The sequence below is a fragment of the Ostrea edulis genome, chromosome 4, assembly GCF_947568905.1.
Source record: "Ostrea edulis chromosome 4, xbOstEdul1.1, whole genome shotgun sequence".
NCBI classification, from domain to species: domain Eukaryota; kingdom Metazoa; phylum Mollusca; class Bivalvia; order Ostreida; family Ostreidae; genus Ostrea; species Ostrea edulis.
Genome location: NC_079167.1, coordinates 7213388 through 7233375, shown reverse-complemented (window position 1 = coordinate 7233375; position 19988 = coordinate 7213388). Strand labels below are relative to the sequence as shown.

Sequence of the window (19988 nt, the reverse complement as noted above, 5' to 3'; positions counted from 1 at the left end):
TTCTCGTCATTAAACAAAGAATTCGAGAGGGAAATCATTAACCCGGGTGGAGATTCTGATGACAGAATGCAGTTGCTTAGTGCTTGTTTAAGAAACATAATAGACAAGTCAAAGCCGTGAAAATGATATTGACAGCTAGCAATGAAATGTTGGAAGGTAATAAATGTTAGAAACACATATAATTAAGCGTAAAATTATCGACTGTCGAACGTTTTTATACCGGTATCATTAATGAGGAAATTCGGTCCAGATTGATTTATGGTAGTTCATTACACCAAAATTTTATTTTATGGCTCGTTAAAACAACCTCCTATAGATTATGATTTCCTCATCGAAAGAGTGATATAAGCTCTCAATTATTTTATATGAATTTTTTTCCCGAATGATAAAAATAGGTGGTTGGTATGCAAATAAGAGATTTAGAATGTGATTTGGTGCATGCACATGATATGAATCTAATAAAACAACCCTAAACGAGTCAGATAGACGTTTTGATTTTTTAAATAAAAAATATTTATGAAAATAGAAAAGTATATCTGTTATTTGTTAATAGTTTTTAAATCTACAGATAAATTTTTCAAAAACATATGTTTATTGGGGAAAACAAGATATATCGGAGAAATACATTTTAAAAAGCAATTGAAATGAAATGGTCAAAATTCAGAAATATTGTGATTTTTCAAATTTGAACCAAGCCCGATGGGAATTATAAAAAAGACTTAGTTGCAGAGAACATTATAATCAGAAAACTGCATTAATTCCCTTGCGGATGTGGTTTTCAAATTATTAATAAATGAAATATAAAGGAAACTAATTTCTTGATGAAAATGCATGAAATTAGCAACAATATGATTATTTTAGCAATTTCTATCAATTTTGTTCGGGATTGGTACTTTTTTGTCTTGTTTTATTCAAGTCGTGTGATAAAGCAATATATCTGAAATTTGGTCTTTTCATTTCAATTTCTTTCTGAAATATATTTGTCTGAAATATCTTTTTTTCTAATTGACATATTTTTTGAAGATTTCATCTGTAGATCAAAATAAATATGAAGAAATATAACATTTTTAATCTTCATAAATATTTTTTTTCATAGAAAATTAGAATGTCTATTTAAAGACCCAATTTTAAGTAAACACCCCCACCCAAATTTTACCTGTATCATGGTAAATGTTAGGCTGCCTGTCAATCAAATTTTTAACAATAGATCTCAGGTGGAGTGACATCTGCAGAGTCTGTGGTCTGGAGGGACTCCAGAGAGGTATTTTGATAACAACAACAGCCAATACTTACTGACATTCTTTAGATCTTGAGTAAGCCTTGTATACTTGAGTTTTGATAGCACTGACCTGTCCACAACTCACTGCTATTTTCTTGTGTAATTCAAAATTTTAAAAAATACTCCTGAACAATGCAATTTTATAGATATAATTGTATTTTTTCTCTTCTATATCAGTGATTGGGAAGACCCTGCACCATAGTCCCATTCAGGTGAAAATTGGCGCATTAAATTATCTATCCACGCGCCAAAGTGCGCATTCATTATCGATTGTAACTTACGTTTTTTTCTTCTCTAGAATAAATTGAGTATGACTTACTTATTTTTTGTACTTTATTTTTTAATTCCTATGTATTCTGATACACCGAATCTCTTTGGTTGAAGCAATACAAATCAAAATAGATAACCAACTAGAGCCAAGCTCGTTGCAAAGCAACGAGAGGTCTTCCGTCGGAGCTGTATGACATAAAAACCTTAAACTTGACCATATGTGCTTGGGTCAGGTCCTAATGCAGCCTAGTTAACATGAAAATACAGGAACCGTACATGAGTATGTGTGTGTGGGATCTAACTATTGCCTTCATTCCCTCTTGATATGTTATACGTAACATCACCCCAGGAAAATTTATTTGAAATACTTATCCAGTGATTTTACAAAAGATGAATACAAGTTAAGTTTTTAGAAAGAAAATAATCAACTGTACTGTGACAGGAAGATAAGTACTGTAACGATATAAGTAGTTTGGCTACGCTGGCGATTCTGACTTCTCGTATGTACTTATGAAATAGTTTGAGAACTTAATATATATCATTGAAATGAAGCTTTAAAAGTGTACTATAAATTTTTATCGTTAGGTGTTTAATAAATTTATATTACTCAAGTACATGCGTGTATGATCTCATTCCACGAATCAGTCTTTTGAGGCGCGCGTGTTTGTGGGATTAAATTCTTTCAGCATTTAACTTTTCAGTCCCAATAATGAAGAAAAAATTACTATTTAAATTTATGACTCAGGGCATACAATAAAGGTTTATAGCTGTTACCAATATTTTATCATTCAACAAAATTATGATAGCATAATATTCAGACTGAAGTGAATGATTCATTGAGTTTGAATTATTTATACATACAAATCAAATAAATTGCTCTCAAATCGTGAATATTTTATTAAACTTTAATATCTATCTGCGTAAATACATGTAGGTATATTATGTATACAGTGCGCACAGAAGTCGCGTATGAATTTCACGCCAGGGGCACGTGCCGAAGTAAGTTATATCATATTTTTCCCCCTTCACCTACCTAATGATACGGTTACCTGTTTGCGGGTCAAGCTTTTTACTCTTATATAACACAATACTTATGAGATCAATAAGATGTTAAAGAACAACTTTTCCAGCGAAAGCCATATCGAAATATTTAATGTTTATGAGTTATAAAGCGAAAACTTTGAAGATCCCCAGATCCCTAATTTAAGGGGCAAGCCCCTTTTTAGGGATATCAAAAGAAAACTCTTAACATTTTGTACAACTTTTGTTCTACACATCTTAACAAAATATTTTTAGTTTAAAAGATACAAAGGAAAATATGCGTAATTTTTTGCTCCTTTAGGCGTCCTAATTTTTTAACCCTGTCAACCACCATTTCGAACGCTGTAATCAAAAAACAAAAAACAATGTGCACAACTACAATGCTCCTACTTTTCATTTTCAGTGCATTTTCTGCTCAAGCTTATACAGTCTCGGAGCCTTTGTCTGGAAACCAAAGCCCCTAAAATTTCATTCAAAGGGGAAGAACTCGTGAACAGAAGGGAATTTCTGAAATGTAGTACATGATTTTAAAATCGTTCTGTAAAGTTTATAAACCCTGAAAATTTGAGCAAAATCCATGCAAAAATGAGCGAGATATGAAGCTTCAAAGTTAGCGTCTAGGAAAAAGAAGAAAAAAAAAGAATAATAAGAATAATCTTAACCAGCACAATCAGTAGAAGGTCTTCCGTTGTTACGGAAGACCTTAATAAACTGTTTCCTCTTACATCACATCTCATCACCTCTTCTCATGCTTATACTTTAGCGTTTAAGCTTTGGAAAGTCCAAAGACAGATGTAGAATCGACAGAAAGTAAAGAAAAAAAACAACAACGATAGACCGTCTTCAAATACCAATGCCAAGAAAAGCAATGATACCGTTGAGAAGGGGACATTGAAACAAAGTAGAAACATTTTCAAGAGCGGTGGAAAAGATCGTGGTCATGGTTCAGAGTTTCAATTAAAATAATAATATTCCACTGCACATTTGCTATTCATTGAAAATGGTCATTCAAAATATGTTGATGGCCCATTAAATCTGAAAATGGCCCTTTGAAAACTTGAACCATGGGGCCATAGTCCCATAGGCCATTTTGGCCTTCCCAATCACTGCTATATACATGTATTATAAATTACAAAATCGGAAATCAAACAATAATTTGCACATTTCTGAAATTTGTAATTTATTGTAATAAAATAATTTATATTATCAATTTATGATACTGTACCTTTATATTTATAAAAGAAATTATTCATTGAGTCAATGACTGAGAGTAAGAGTCGGAGAAAGAGGGGGTTGGGTGTAGACTGTGTGTCCGCTACCGTTGGGAATACAATCACTATGACCACAGAAACTCTGCAGACGGCCCTGAGACATGTCCTATGTAAATCAAATAAACAAACACCCTTCTCTAACAATGACCATAGATGAGCTCCTCCCACGTTCAGTGATCCGTGAAGAAACCCTATGGTATTTTTGGGGGGTCTCCTAGGAATGTTCTATTGAATATTCGTATAATGCACCAAATCACAGCGAAATTTGGACTCTAGAATCTCTTATTTGTAAACAAAACACGTACTCCCTTTTTATCATTCTGGAAAAAATCACAAAAAAATCATATAAAATAATATGAGAGCTTGTATTACTTTTTTCAATGGTGAAATCGAGCTTCATGTGAGGCTCTTTAAATGAGCCATTAAATAAAATTTTAGTGTAATGAGCCACCTTAAGAAGAAATGTGACATTTAAAGACGTTAAAATATTATCATTGCTAAGAGATACATTTATGACAATTTGATTAATTATGATGGATAGGAACTGGCATATCTGTACAATCTTGTTTTCCAGGGACCTGGAAATATTGTCTTGGTTACTGGGAGAGTTTGCAGGAGACACTGAGTGACCTTGACATTGAATACTGGCGCTGGGTGCTGTGGGTCATATATCCTATCATTATATCGTTTTTACTTCCAATATTCATTTTGCTGTTCCTGTATTGCTCAGCATTCTTTCTTTATATATACAACTACCGACACAACTTCAGAGAAGCTTATAGCCATGATGTATGGGACGGTGCAAGAACAGCCATAGCAGCAGGGTGGGATGCGCAGGGAAGAATTTGGCATGGTTAGATTTTTTCACATTCATGAAATTATGTTGAAACAAGGGTATTTTGTCAGCTAGTGTAAAATCTTTCAACCTGTGTTTGTCAAGACAAACTTTATTAATAACTCATCAAAGTTGTTTTGAATGCAAACCCAACAAAATATCAATTTGGAATAATTTAGTGAAATTGTAAAGTTACAAGCTATATTAAGGTAATTCCCCATACCACGTCAAATAACGTTAGAAACGTTATTTATGAGTCACGAACGTTATGACACATTCATGCAACAAACCCGATGGCATTTTGGTAAATTTTGTAGACCGTGTTAGGACTGATTTTGTTTGAAAGCAAACAACAAAAATTTAGAATAAAAAAAAAACAAACAACAACAAACGAATCGCAATAATACAAACAAGCCGGTTCTATACAAAACAACGCTCGGGAGAGAAAGTGCTTATAGTTGTATACATCGCGAAATCGTAAACTCTGCATACACATTGCGTTATGACACAGTCGTTTAGAAATTCCCGTGAGATTTCTGCAAATATTACAGATTATGATGTTAAATCGTGTTGCCAACTTTCAATGTATTTATTGTAGGCCATTTCTTTTGTGTGATTTCTGATCATTAATGATTGGTAAAAATATCGAATCCCCTATATACAACAAAATGCTAATTTTTGTGTGCTTCATGTAGGCCTACTGACAGTCACATATTTTTGTTGTTTTCCTTATGATTTATTTAAACCTGAAAAAATGTCGTCTTGATCTAAATAGAATATATGCATAATCTAAAGCTATATGACATTGTAAACCCCCCCCCCCCCCCTTGCAAAATTTTTATATTTATTTACACGACAAAAATCGCTTTCGAGGCCCTCCGAATCCATCATAAATGTGCATATACATGTATGTGCATATCTCTGTTGTGTCTAATGATTTCAGGGTGTTCATGTCACATATTCAGGCCCTATCTCTAGTCCTAGGTGTTGTACGTTTTTGTTATTGTACGTACGGTATGGATCATGGGCGTTGTAATGTATTTTTCTTTTATCTAAAACACTTTTCTGGCCGGACATGACCACTGATATTTTGAATAAAATGTCTCGGAATGTACGCAGTACTACATGTCCCGTTAACACTCACATCGCATGGATGTGTTGTATTGTTAACAATTACCAGGAACTAAAAATTACCAAGGGGGGCGAGGAATGCAGAATTGGGGTATTTTAGAATATTCGAATTTCCCAAATTTGTAACTTGAGCATAGGTTAGCATTCTCTGAATGAGCGTTAAAAATGTAAAAATCATTCTGATCTGACGACATAATTTTTATTTTTTCATCTATTGTGACGTCATGTCAGTGTTCATGTGACATAGGCTAAGCTCCATAGTAAAGTTGGGATTTTTCTAACTTCAAGCCTGATCCCAAAAGCTTACGACAGTCAATGAAAGTGGTTTTTAATTATTTGAAGTTTTAATGTTTTAAACTGTTTTTCAAAAACCACCCTGTAATATTTCTTGAAATGGTAATTTAGTAATGTAAATGATGAATGAAACATGTTTGCAGAGATAAGAATTTTAGACACCATTTTCCAATATGCGTTTTTTCAAGGTTTTTAACCTAGAGGGGATCATTAGGCTCTCAAATTATCCGATACCCTATCTACTTCTTATGTCAAATGATTGCTGGAGTGTAAAGGTAAACCATATTGAAATGTTTAAAAAATCTGAAGGTTTTTGAAAACAGAATTTCCCAGATATGGTAGGCTATGATTAGTCAAAATTTAACTACTATATGTGCATTTTCATCACCTCAAAACCAAGAGCATGGTTCAGTAGATGAAAAATTATTGAAAAAAGTCAAATGCAATACATTTTCTTCAATTCATATGAAAGAAACATATTTCTATCGTTTAAATAGAGACAGTGCCTTAAAATGTATGTACATTTATATCAACACTGCTTGTTTTAAAATGATGTATTCTATTTTTAGAAGTGGCTGTACTCTGGGAAAGGCCGCTAAACATATTTTTCTTCGGGAATTTGGTCAATATACATCCTTGACAAAATACATGCAAACTTTGATAGAAATCTGTAGGTTTTTCAAGATCAAGATGTGGTATGGGGAATTACTTTAAGGGGGGAAATGAAATATTATCTTAATATTTTTTAAGCTTTAATATGTTTCATTTGGCTATTGCAACTAACTAAATTATGAAGAGTAGCATTCAACAATAGTCCAAGGCTTTCATGTGACATCTGATCACAAAACAGAGCACTCTAAACAAATCAAGTTTCTAATAATTATTCCTGGTGGAATGGAGAACAACATAAATTTTTGTCATATATATGAATTTTTAGGTTTTGAGATAGAAAATTTGCAAAAAATCCCTGACAGAGGTCCAGCCTTAATTGTGTACTATCATGGAACTATTCCTGTGGATTTCTACTATCTTGCTGCAAGATGTCTGCTGGAAAAGAAAAGACACATCAGAGCTGTTGGGGATAATTTTCTGTTTCACATACCAGGTAAATAATGCTTGTTGGTTAAAATTATTTTCATATCTAGTTATAATCAACATGTTCTTCATTGTTCATGCATTATTTTTTTGTCTTTCACTTTTATAAGTAAAAGCAGGAGGTATTGATTAGAGTGCATCAATCCTCAATCTGATTAAAATACAGATCTCTCAAATAACGCACAGCGCAGAGAGCTGTGCGCTATTTGAGAGATCTGTATTTTAATCAGATTGATCAATCCTGTACTATCTGTAATATTGTCCAAAAGATAAACCATTGGCATGAAAGTTTTAGCGATATACCACTGGCATTAGTAACAGACATTCAAGTTTTAGCAATATACCAAAGGTATTCGAGTTTTAGCAATATACCAATGGTGTTATAAAGTTTTAGCAATATGCCAATATCGTTAGAGCTTTAACGATGAAGCTTTACATAAAGAGTCTGTATGACTAATGGATAACCCCTATTGTTTAAGCCAACTCCTTAGGTCACCTATATGGTAAGACATGGTTTTCAGAGGACTTCTTAAACACCATTTGAGCTATATTGCACATAAACTTCATATGGAGAGTCTGAGTGACTAAATAACAACCCCTATTGTTTTCTACTCAAAAGACTGAAAGTCAGGGTCACTAATTCAAATACAAGGTTACAAATGGTTTTAGGATGATATATCTATAACATATATTGCTTTTATCACTAGTATTAAACTGATAATAGTAACGATCATTACTATCATCCCAAGATGGCGGAAGGAAATTCCGGAAAGACCACGTTTACTTATTATATCTATTTGTATTGTTTATTTGCGAATGATATGTAGGTAAGAAATATCATACACTAGCAACAATTACGATCAGGTGTTATTTTATCTTTTATACGGCTCATATGAACAGAAAATTCGTCGTTGAAAAAACAGCGAGGATGATAGTAACGAAAGTTTTATGTTACTATCACCATTCATTTCCGTTACTATCATCCTCGCTATTTTTTCAACGACTAATATTAGAGCTTTCATCTTGCACATGAGCATTTCTTGTGATAAGATCTTTCTACTGGTACCGAGATATTTGTCCTTGTGACTTGGCCACTTTTGGAATTGGCCATTATCGGGGGCATTTTTGTTTCACATACACATCTTGTCTATTCAGAATGTGTGTTTTATCAAATCAAAGTGCATGATATGATTCCAGGTTGGATTTCACTGTCTGACAGGCATATATTGTACCATTTGCAGTACTCTTATTCATTATGGATACAGATATTGTACTGAAATTTTATCATCACTGTCCAACATGCGTATGATGTACCATTTGCAGTACTCTTGTTATAATATTAGAAAGGAATAAGATGATTTGGGGTGAGAGAAAAACTTTTACCAAAATGAGCTTTACTACCTCTTTAAGGATCTGTTGTTTGGTCAGTTCTGCCATCTAACACAGATATTTGAACTACATGCTAATTTGTTAAAACTAACACCCTTTTAAACATGTTTGTCCTTTTTCAAGAGACTAATCTATTATGGTTATTGTAAATATAAAAAAAATATATGATGTTACGTTATTCTATTACAAATGTCAAAGCAGTTTATCTGCTGAAAAATTCATTGAGCACTTGATCTCATATTGTGAAGCATTTAACAGCAGATAACCTCCTTTGTTGTTTGAAATTTTCATACCATACAAAATTTCTCTGCATTTGAGGTTGTACACCATCAAATGCAAAAACACTGTATATTTTAAATGGGGGACATTCATTCTAATTTGTATGTTATTTGCAGGATTGAGAAGATTTCTAGAGGTTTTCAGGGTCACCCCTGGTACAGTACAGAGCTGTGTTAGTGTTTTGAAGGGTGGACATTTATTAGCTATAGCACCAGGTAAGGTGTATGGGGATTATGTCTTGATACACTGGCAAGAAAAGCAACAAATAGTTTCATAAACGATTTAATGATGCAGGAAAGAAATATCTATTCACTTTGTTTCTAAAACTCAGTGGTAAATCTAGAGGGGTGTTATTGGAAGGTTGCAGCCCTTCCCCCTTTTTTTGTTGAATATTTATTTGAAAAATGTCATTTTATTTCCATTTTGAGGTCTTCAACACACACACACACACACACACACACACACACACACACACACACACACACGCCCTTCCCTTTGGGGCGGAAAAGGTTCAAATTTTTTGGATCCACCACTGCTTTTTGTTTTATATATTAAAGTTCATGGTTTAAAGTGATAAGAAACAGAGTTATATTATGGTCATTTTTGTAGGTGGAGTGAGAGAGGCTCTGTTTGGGGATGAAAATTACCCAGTAATGTGGGGCAAACGTCATGGATTTGCCAGAACTGCTTTACAAGCAAATGTGGTGAGATCTACTTCTCATTATACAGGAATCTCCCGGAAATTAGCCTTGTCTGTCAGTACTAGTACAACTTTTAATATTTTCTGTGAATTCTTCTCTAAAATCAGTCAACTGAATCAATCAAACTTTGAAAATACCCATAGCATCCTTTGACAATTGGAATTAATGCTACTCAAATGTAGGCCAGTATAGAGGTGAGAAATGTAAGGTGCTAAAATCTTCATTCGAACCTTTTGGTCAGAAATGACTTAGAAAAAGATGTATTAAATTGATTTATATCTCTAATTAATGCAAAAGATAGATTACATAGTGTAGATTTAGATTATGATTTGCTCAACAAGATTCACAATACAGTGTAGGTTTAACGTAGTTCCACCCTCCTGTGACGTCATAAGATTTCGCAAAGTCAGTGATTTCATAAGATTTATGCATGACAGGAACATAAATTTTGTTGTAGTCTTTTTCATTGGTTATTGTAAAAAATCTTGTTCCTCATAAAATATTTCAAAAGTCTAAGTGATATATGAATAATCAATTATATGTTTCTAAATATTGAATCCAAGGGCAATAACTCTGTTTTCATTAAATTGTTTATCAAGTCCATTATGCAATAGATTTCCTTTATTTTTCACAAACATTTTGTATATTTTTTATGGAAACAGTTTCATGAAATTGTTATGAATACTATTATATCGTTTTAACCAGTTTTTGTGAAATTTTTATAATGCTGTTTAAGGAAAATTGCAATTTTCTGACGTTGATAACAGGTATATGTATGCTGATTGATAAAAGTTTTATTAATACCGTAACATACTTATTTTATCATTTTTATTTGTTACTATTAAAGTTATATTATTTGAAGAATCAACAATCAAATATAAGATTGAACCTATAATTCTAGAGGGGTGGAATTACTTAAATTCCTAATTTATGCAACATTTTCATTAAATCGTCATGGCCTCTTATTTTAATTAATTAAGGCCAATATTAGGAGATGGCAAGTGACAATAATGAGCATGGGAAAGCACATTGAAAAAATTTACTAGCATTTTTCAGCAAGGTCAAGCAGTTGTTGTCTAGGGACCTTTTGTTTAAATCAATGACAGTTAGCAAATGACATCAAACTGTTTTTGTTTTTCATTTTACAGCCAATTATTCCAGTATTTACTCAGAATGTGAGAGAAGCCTTTAGAACACCTAAGATTACCAGGTGTAAGTTATTTTTGTTGCAGACAAAACTAGAAAGTAAAATGACTTTACACAAACAAAACATTCACACTCTACAGGCTCACTAACACACAACACTCAAAATACATAATGTATAACAACAAAACAATGTACTCACAGTCTACTTCATATAAACCCGACCAGCATAGGTAGAACGTTCACTGGTTCACGATACAATGCACACATATGGTAAAGGATACTTGCACATGTTGTTAATGTTGCCACTTGGGATCTTGTAGATGTAATGTGTATTACAGAGATTTCTCACTATGCCACATCCAGGTATGACAGGCTGGTACATGTAGAACTAGTAGTACAGGAACACTCGCATGTAGTACAAGTAGACAGAACCAGTACATGGATTACGTGAATCGCCTCAATGAGTACACATCAGAGGTCGATTTCACACAGAAAAAAATGGCAACACCACCACCCAGAATGGTACTACCACACAGGGCAGTTCTGTGACCACACAGGATAGTTCTATGACCACACAGGTCACTTATATGACCACACAGGTCCACACAGACATAACTTCAGTGCTCACTTTATGAAGGACATGCTTTTTGACTACTTGTGCTGAAACTGACGCTCTACTATAGAACTGGTTTAACAAAACATGTGACCTCGCTCTAGCCTAAATATAGTTACTCCCCAATACAAGTTATGGTGCACAATTATGGACAAAATAAATGAATATGTACACAAATTGTGACAACATTAATTCCTCAAGAGATACATTTATATTGCTATTTTACATGGTCTGAACAATTCTGTATCTTGTATTGTTGAAGGAAATATGATTTTTTAAGGAAATTACTTTTTCAGAAAGTTTAATTTTGTTAATTATATGATATTCATAGAGAAGGGATTATTCATAACTTTATTACAACTGCAGCATATTTCTTTAATCATATTGCTCACATTGAATATTGTGTTATTCATATGTAATTCATTGCTTTCCAAAATCTAGCTTGCCTCAGAAGAATTTATGAAAAGACACGCCTTCCCATTGTACCAATTTATGGATTCTTTCCAGTTAAATTCAAGTAAGTATGTAATTAGATTCAAATGTATTATTTTGCTTGAGAATATGGTTCTTAAGTAATGAAAATTCCTGTTAACTTTTCAGCCAAACTTCATGCCTCATGGTACTTTGATTATTTGAGTCTTTTAACTTACAGAATGTTTATTGGTGATCCCATTTATCCAAAAGAAGGTCAAACTCCCGATTTACTGGCTAATGAGGTATGATGTTTTTACAGTAAATCAAACCAATGGAATACGCAAGTTCCGAGTTACACAAAAATTATTTCCCTTTGTCGAACTCTTTCGCATTTTATGACGTATGGTGGGTACACAATGTATACATTATATCGTAGACTGGCATTGTACATAACGATTACGTACAATTAATGTAATAAAAGCGTAACTTTTGTTTATATCAATCACTGGTATGTATATTCTGGCCATATCAAGCATAATCTGTTTGAATAAGATCATCAAAGTGGCTATTAAATCATTATTCGTTTCCTCTTCTACATGAGTGACGCTTTTATCAAAGAAAGATGGCAATTAACAGTATTTGTTTGAGCCATTTTGTTATCCAATACTCATAAACTCACTAAAGTTGCCTTTCCCCTGAGATAGGATGGTCTCAGAAACACTGGATATCATCTTTTAAGAAATAATGCAACAATAGTAATTAACAAATGTACCCACCGTCATCATATTTTACGTCATAATTTACGGAAGAGTTCATTAAAGGGAAATAACTCTTGGGGAACTCGGAACTTCCGTATTACTTGAGATGTTTGTTGAATATTAAAAAAAATCACCAAAAGAATTACAGTGAAGCTAATTAAAATTAGATGTTAGATCCGCTCACATACTCGCTAAGTTTGTGTAGCGAGTATGTGAGCGGATCTAACATCTAATTTTAATTAGAATGAATTACAGTCTATGCTTTAACTATAATAGACAGAATTTTATTGTGCTGAATAATATCGAAATAATGAGAGAGAGCTACAATGTACATATTAAATGTTGCATGCATTTTAATTCAATAGCTTCACTTTAAGGAAGTTAGCTCCGTAGTTTTTGAGCACAAGCTGCACTGGATGCTATAACTGTGTTGATAAAGGTTCAGTACTGTACTTGTTTTATTGGTCCAAACATATTATATGTTTATTACTTGAACTTATTCAGCTGAAAAAATTCATGTCGATTCAAATTTTGAAAAGGACTATATTTTGTAGTGGAAAGATTGTTTAGACATGTACATGTATTTCAATTTTGTAATTCATGATATAAGTAGTAAAGACTTGGAACTAATTTAAATGTTGTAAATTTGATAATTTGGTTAATATATTTTTTCCAAATACAACACCGATTCTTAAAGCATCTTTATCAATTTACCGGAAATTGTGTGAAAATGTAGTGTTTTGGGCAATAATTAAAAAATTTGATCTATAACCCCCATTTTTTCAAAGTTCATTTTTAATTTTAAGGCGAGACTTTGTAACTTTTTAGGTCACCTGAATTCATTCAGGTGACCTATTGCTATCTGTTTTTGTCCGTCGTCGTTCGTCGTGCGTTAACATTTGAACATTTTCAGCTTCTTCTCTGAAACCCCTGAACCAATTTCAACCAATTTTGGCATATAGCATCTGTGGGTGGAGGGGAACAAAAATTGTGAAATTCGTGGTCCCTGCCCCCCTGGGGCCTGAGGGGTGGGGCAAAAACCATCAAAATGAGTGTAATTTTAAAAAATCTTCTTCTTTACTCCTGGACATCAAGAAACCAAACTGTGGGCATAATTATAATGAGCGTTGAGCCCTCTACCAAAATTGTGAAATTCATGGCCCCTGGGGCAGGGGTTCTTGTGTTAGGATGGGGCTCTATTGGTCATATAGTGAAAATGTAGAAATTCTTTGAAAATCTTCTTCTCTGTCTCTGGGTATTAAGTAGACAAACTAATAGCATGGTAATGATGAGCAAGGATGCCTCTTTATACCCCCTGCAACAAGTTGTGGGGGGGTATACTGGAATCGGGTTGTCCGTCTGTCCGTCCGTCCGTCCATCTGTAGACGCAATGGTTTCCGGGCTCTAAAGCATTATCCTTTCCATCTACCGTCACCATATCATATATATGGACTACCCATGGAATGAAGATGTTCCCTATCGATTTTGGGGTCAAAAGGTCAAAGGTCAAGCGCACTGGACATTGAAGTAGCAATATGGTTTCCGGGCTCTAAAGTGTTATCCTTTCCACCTACAGTCACCATATCATATATATGGACTACCCATGGGATGAAGATGATCCCTATCGATTTTTGGGGTCAAAAGGTCAAAGGTCACGCGCACTGGACATTGAAGTAGCAATATGGTTTCCGGGCTCTAAAGCGTTATCCTTTCCACCTACAATCACCATATCATACATATGGACTACCCATGGGATGAAGATGTTCCCTATCGATTTTGGGGTCAAAGGTCATGCGCACTGGACATCGAAGTAGCAACACTAAGAAAAGAGGTAGTTTATACCTATTACCAACACCCTTTGGGAGATTGGGGTAAGCGGGGGGTATTCTTAGTGAGCATTGCTCACAGTACCTCTTGTTAAAAATTGTGAAATTCATGGCCCCTGGATCAGGGGTTCTGGTGCTAGGGTGGGGCTCTATAAGTCATATAGTGAAAATGCATTATTTCTTTGAAAATCTTCTTCTCTGTCCTTGGGTATTAAGTAGACAAACCAATAGCATGGTTATGATGAGCAAGGATGCCTCTTTCAAAATTGTGAAATTCATGGCCCCTGGGTCAGGGGTTCTGGTATTAGGGTGGGGCCCTATTGATCATATAGTGAAAATGCATTTTATTTCTTTGAAAATCTTCTCCTCTGCTGCTGGGTATTAAGTAGACAAACTAATAGTATGATAATGATGATCAAGGATGCTTCTTTCAAAACTGAAATTTATGGCCCCTGGGTCAGGGGTTCTGATGCAAAGGCGGGGCTGACCACATAGCTATTCAATGTTTCTTCCATCCAAAAGTAAAATTCTTATATTTAAACACAAACTTAATTCAAACATTGGAAGGTTGTTACATGATACTCAGGTGACCTATAAGGCCCCTGGGCCTCTTGTTTGTAATTTATTTGCAATTTCAAAAGCTGACAATTCTAGATGATGAGTTTTTCCTGTATATTAAGTGCAAAAAGGTCATTATTCACTTCCAATGTACTAGCATTAAACTTCTTTTATATATCTATTGTTAGAAGACATGAGTATGTATTTGTTTGATATAACGATTAATTTGTGTTGCCTATGTTGTGTTGACACCAATAGACAAATCGAGATGTATGAAATTTGATATATTTTGAAAGGTGATGGATTCAATAAGAACCCTTATTCAGCAACATCAGAGACTGCCAGGAAACATCTTGTGTGCTCTGATGGACAGACTGATCTAGACTCCGGAGAAATAGTAGGCTTTCATGAAGATCTCAGGATTGTTGTTGTGTGTTAGAGACTACAGGTGCTTGTGTTATTGTTGGAGGTAAAAGTTGCTTCTTGATTTGAACAATTCTACATGCTACAGTTGTATGTATATTCAGTAAGTTGTCTAACTGTTCTGTTTAGTACATTTTATGGCAGGCAGCACCAACTCATGGTACACAACGTTTTTTTATACATTGTTTAATGCATGTTAGTCTAAAATATTGGATGTTTTCCCCATTTTGTTTACAGTTTTGATAGTTATAGACTGGGGGAATTATGAATGTCAAAATCATAAGCAAAGCTGGGGAAACATCAGATATTTTGGACTATGAATGATTATTTAATACATTTTTGTCTGAACTTTTTGTATTAAATCCATAGTCAGATAACATTCTTACGATACCACTTACGTTTTCTGAATCGTGTTACGATGGTCAATGATAGACTTTGCTAGATTTTTCTATGTAGACATATTTTCTACTTTAATTTTTTTGCAAATGATCACAGATTACAACACTGTAAATCTTTCTATGATGTGGATGATTTTCAAAAGTAACCATTGTAGAATAACATATGCTTTGAAGTTGTAGCTCATGTAAATTTGTCTCCTGTGGGTCATTACAGAAAAAAATGCATCTATTAAACTTTGGTATAGAATATTTTTAAAAAATAAAAATAAGATACATAACATTATGGAGAGCAGGAAAAAACTTTGATGTCATCAAAAAAAAATTCACTTTAACAAACTCATATATTGCAATACGCAACTTCCGAGATATCAGCTCTTCTGTGATAGAGGTACGTTCAGTGTTCTGTTGAACGCTTGGGTGGGTACAAGACGTATACATATACTATAGACTAGCTATGTAAATGCGGATAAAAGCAATGAAAGTGTGTATTTTGTTGATATCAGCCGTTGGTATCCATTACACTGACCATATGGAGAATAATATTTGATTGAATTAGGCCATTAAATTAATATGAAATTATTTTTTATTTCCTCTTCTGCACGAGTGATATTTTAATCAAAGAAAAATGGTGATTATCGATTTTTGTTTGAGATATTTTATTATTAGATACTAATAAACTTACTAATATTGTGTGTCCCTGCAGTTTGAGTGGTTGCATGATGTCTGATAATCGGCCTTTAGGCAATATATGAAGGAAGTGATAAGCATTTGTACCCACCGCGTATGGACGATAGTATGTTTTGCGTCTCACTGTGCGTAAGAGTTCCACAAAGGGAAAGAACTATTGAGCAACTCGGAAATTGCGTATTGTTTTATTTGCAAAAATATTTAATGATTGATTGATTTGAATATATTGTATTATAAATACATATACAGCTGGTTTGAACATAGTCCTGGATTCTATCAACTTAGAGGTTCTGACATGTAATATTTAATTATAATGAAGGAATAAATGTCTAGGTTGTTTGTGTCATGAGGTATAAAAACAATGGAGGTCAAGAGGTCATTTTTCATAATAGGCAGAAATTACCCATGGTGTCCATAGTCTTATATCCCTATACATGTAATGTTAACAATCTAGATATTTACTGCTTATACACTGTATTCATATTTCATTGGTGCAGATTATTTTAAAATAATTGAGAAATTTGTTCCTTTAAAAGCTAGTGAAACTTCTTATTATGTACAAGCCTCTCAAAAGCATTTTAAAATTTCAAAATGGTTACTTATGAATATGGTTATCCATATTGTATCCAGATTTATAACATTACCATGTACCCCCTATCCTTTGTGGAATTCAGTCTTTTTCATTGTTTTGACCATTTTCTTGCTATTTGTATTGTGTATATTATAGAAGTATATTTTAAAATTGCTTATGGTATGTGCAATATCTTACACCTGGTATTATATGTGCCCAATTTTCATCAAGGCCTCTTTGTTAATTTATACATGTATATCTATAGAAGTTTAATTTGTGTTCACTTTCTTAATCAATATTATCAACTATTGGATATTGACTTATATGTAGTTGAAACAACTTTAATTGTTGACTGGTAGACCATTTTATTGGATGATCCGGTACTAGAATATATGCTTTGAAAGATAAGCCTTCTCTGATTACAAATCTAACTGGATATCATTGTGATGGCAAGTATTAGAAAAGGGCCCAATTTGTGACATTATTTACTAAGTTGAAGGTCCATTTTAATTCTTTCATAAAAAGGTAAACAAAACTAAAACTTGATATGTAAGCCATTGATATAAGTGCATATATACATTTTCAAATCAGTAGCTGTAGGGATAGCAAAAATGTCTGGAAAATGTATCAATTTTTCTAAGTTCATGGTCCATAACTCTTTCAATAACAAAAAAATATCAGCAAAGCCCAAACTGAAACTTGATCTGTATCTCATTGATATAAATTCATGTACAAATTTTCAAATCAATAGCTGCAGGGATAGCCAAAAAAGTCAGAAAACAGTCAAAACCCTGAAAATTGCTAAGTTCAAGGTACGTAACTCTTTCAAAAATATTTTTGAAATAAACCAAACTCAACCTTGATGTACAATTTATTGATGTAAGTTCATAGAAAATTAAGAAGCTGGAAGGATTGGGGTAAATGTTGTATATAAATGAAAGAGAAATCAACACATTTACCTACATATTTGGTCTAAATTTGAAATGAGTTATTGAAAAGTATAAAAACATTTTGGGCCTAACAAGAGTACAACAGATAGTAGAGTTTGTTAGGGGTTTTTTTTGGAGGGGGGGGGGGTCTGTGGTTTAGAAGGATGTCTTTCATTACACTGATTGTTAATACTATTATGTTACCATATGTTGGTCATGCTCAATGTGATTATAAATCACTATTTCAATACATGGTGCACCATTCCTCTTTTAGATAGAAGGAGGAAGTATGTTGTTTATTCTTTATTCATTGATTTATGAAGTACAAACTCGATTTTGTTGCATAGAACAAAGTAGTATACTTTTTCTTTATTGTTAATAAATCTCTGTTTATGGGGTATTTTCGTGTTCATTCACTCCACAGTAGCAATATGGTATGCCGATTTCACAAAAACGAGAGAAGCATAGTTTCGCATTTGTTAAACTATTATGTTGATTAAGTGTATTAAAATTGTAGTTTATATGGCCAGCCACAGTTGACCTCTAATAGGTGTATCTTTGAATCGCAGCTTACAAATTTACTGAATGATGACTTCCGATTGATATAATTCTTGGGATGGTTTTTATTGGGATATGGCTATGTACAGTATATTGCACATGTGTCCTCTGGGATGTTAGTCATCATATGCAAAAGATTTATACATTCAGAATCTTGTTGAAAGTCGTTGGTACGAGGGATTTTAAAATGTTCTGTAATACGTGCGACAGCTCATGCGAGTGTTGAATTAATCAATTAATATACATGTAATATACTTCGATCGCTGCTTTTTCACTACCATCGTCAGCACTGTCAAAGAATGCATTATGCAGCAAATCTTTCCGATGTCATCTTAAGGTTGATCGATCCTCATGTGATGTCATAGGTTTTTGCAAAAATCTTAATAAATTAAACTTTGCACATGATAGAAATATATCTTCCTGAGGAATTTTATTCACTGGATATAATAAAAAATCGGTTAAACTATCAATACTGAAAAAGTTTATATTTTCCATAGATAATCAATTATTCATAATTTAAAAAATGTTGTCAAGGGCAATTACTTCTATGCTGGAACTTCCTCAAATGGATGTCTATTATACATTGGTTTCCCTAATATCCACGATTAATCTATACATATTTATAAATTAGCAAAACTGTTGATACTTAAATTTTGTCATTGCAACAAGTTTTTATATTTTTTTTTTATTCTGTTTAACGAAAATGTGGATTTTCTGATGTTGATGTATACTTCTGTTTTTGTATGTCTGACATCTTTAAAAAGGTGGCAACATATACATTTTCTTTGGTTATTAATTAAATTAAACTATATTTAGTGGAAATTAATAAAGTTTTTCCACTTTTAACCATTAATAATCATAAGTCACATGAGGATGGAACAACCTTAAGATTTAACATTTGTTTTTTTGCCCCAAGTTTGGTTTTAAAACCAGTTTGAAACTACAAAGCAAAACGTAAAAAATATTTGATAAACACATTCGCCCTAGGTTTATAAACTATATTTTACAAATCGTTAATTATGTTCTGTAAGCTGTAGTTTACGCCTGATAAACCTAATTCAACAAATGTATTTAACGATGTTTCTCATTTTTATGAAAACGACGTGCCATGCAATATGTATTTTGAAGGAAAAAAATGAACAAACTTTCCCCTTCGATTCATATTTGTAAAGCTTAAAGCAAATACCAACCTGTCAATGTTCCAACTACCTCCCTCACAAATAGTGGGCTTGTATTGTGCCAATGTCATCTCTAAACTCTTAAAATGAATTGTTTTAAGAGTCTAAAGATTGGTGACATTATTAAAATTGAATATTAACAACTTTCTAACCAAAAGGGAATTCTAAGAATTACGTAACTATTGATAGTTTAACCCCCATTTTGGATGTGACCTGTCAACAGGGGATGCTTACTCCTCCTAGACACCTGATCCCACCTCTAGTATATCCAGGGGTCCGTGTTTTCCCATCTCATAATGCTGTATTCCTTATAAGAGTTATGGGATTGATCACATTATCTTCTT

The 19988-nt window shown here is 33.2% G+C and overlaps 1 protein-coding gene across 1 annotated transcript; it reads left to right on the top strand.

The window, feature by feature from the left end:
* Positions 1–16: 16 nt before the first annotated feature.
* LOC125670970 (transmembrane protein 68-like) lies at positions 17–18308 on the top strand. Its single transcript, XM_048906433.2, has 9 exons — positions 17–156; positions 4436–4714; positions 7059–7226; positions 9001–9099; positions 9494–9588; positions 10734–10797; positions 11786–11861; positions 11997–12060; positions 15197–18308. Exons 1-9 carry the CDS (start codon positions 123–125, stop codon positions 15281–15283), a joined length of 966 nt encoding a protein of 321 aa, XP_048762390.2. The 5' UTR covers positions 17–122; the 3' UTR covers positions 15284–18308.
* The last annotated feature ends 1680 nt before the right edge of the window (positions 18309–19988 follow it).

Excerpts from the sequence above, each read along its gene's own strand:
- LOC125670970 (XM_048906433.2), top strand. The coding sequence starts at position 123 with ATGATATTGACAGCTAGCAATGAAATGTTGGAAG. Across the intron at positions 157-4,435 it reads TAGCAATGAAATGTTGGAAG|GGACCTGGAAATATTGTCTT; the intron begins GTAATAAATGTT and ends CTTGTTTTCCAG. Across the intron at positions 11,862-11,996 it reads TTCTTTCCAGTTAAATTCAA|AATGTTTATTGGTGATCCCA; the intron begins GTAAGTATGTAA and ends TTTAACTTACAG.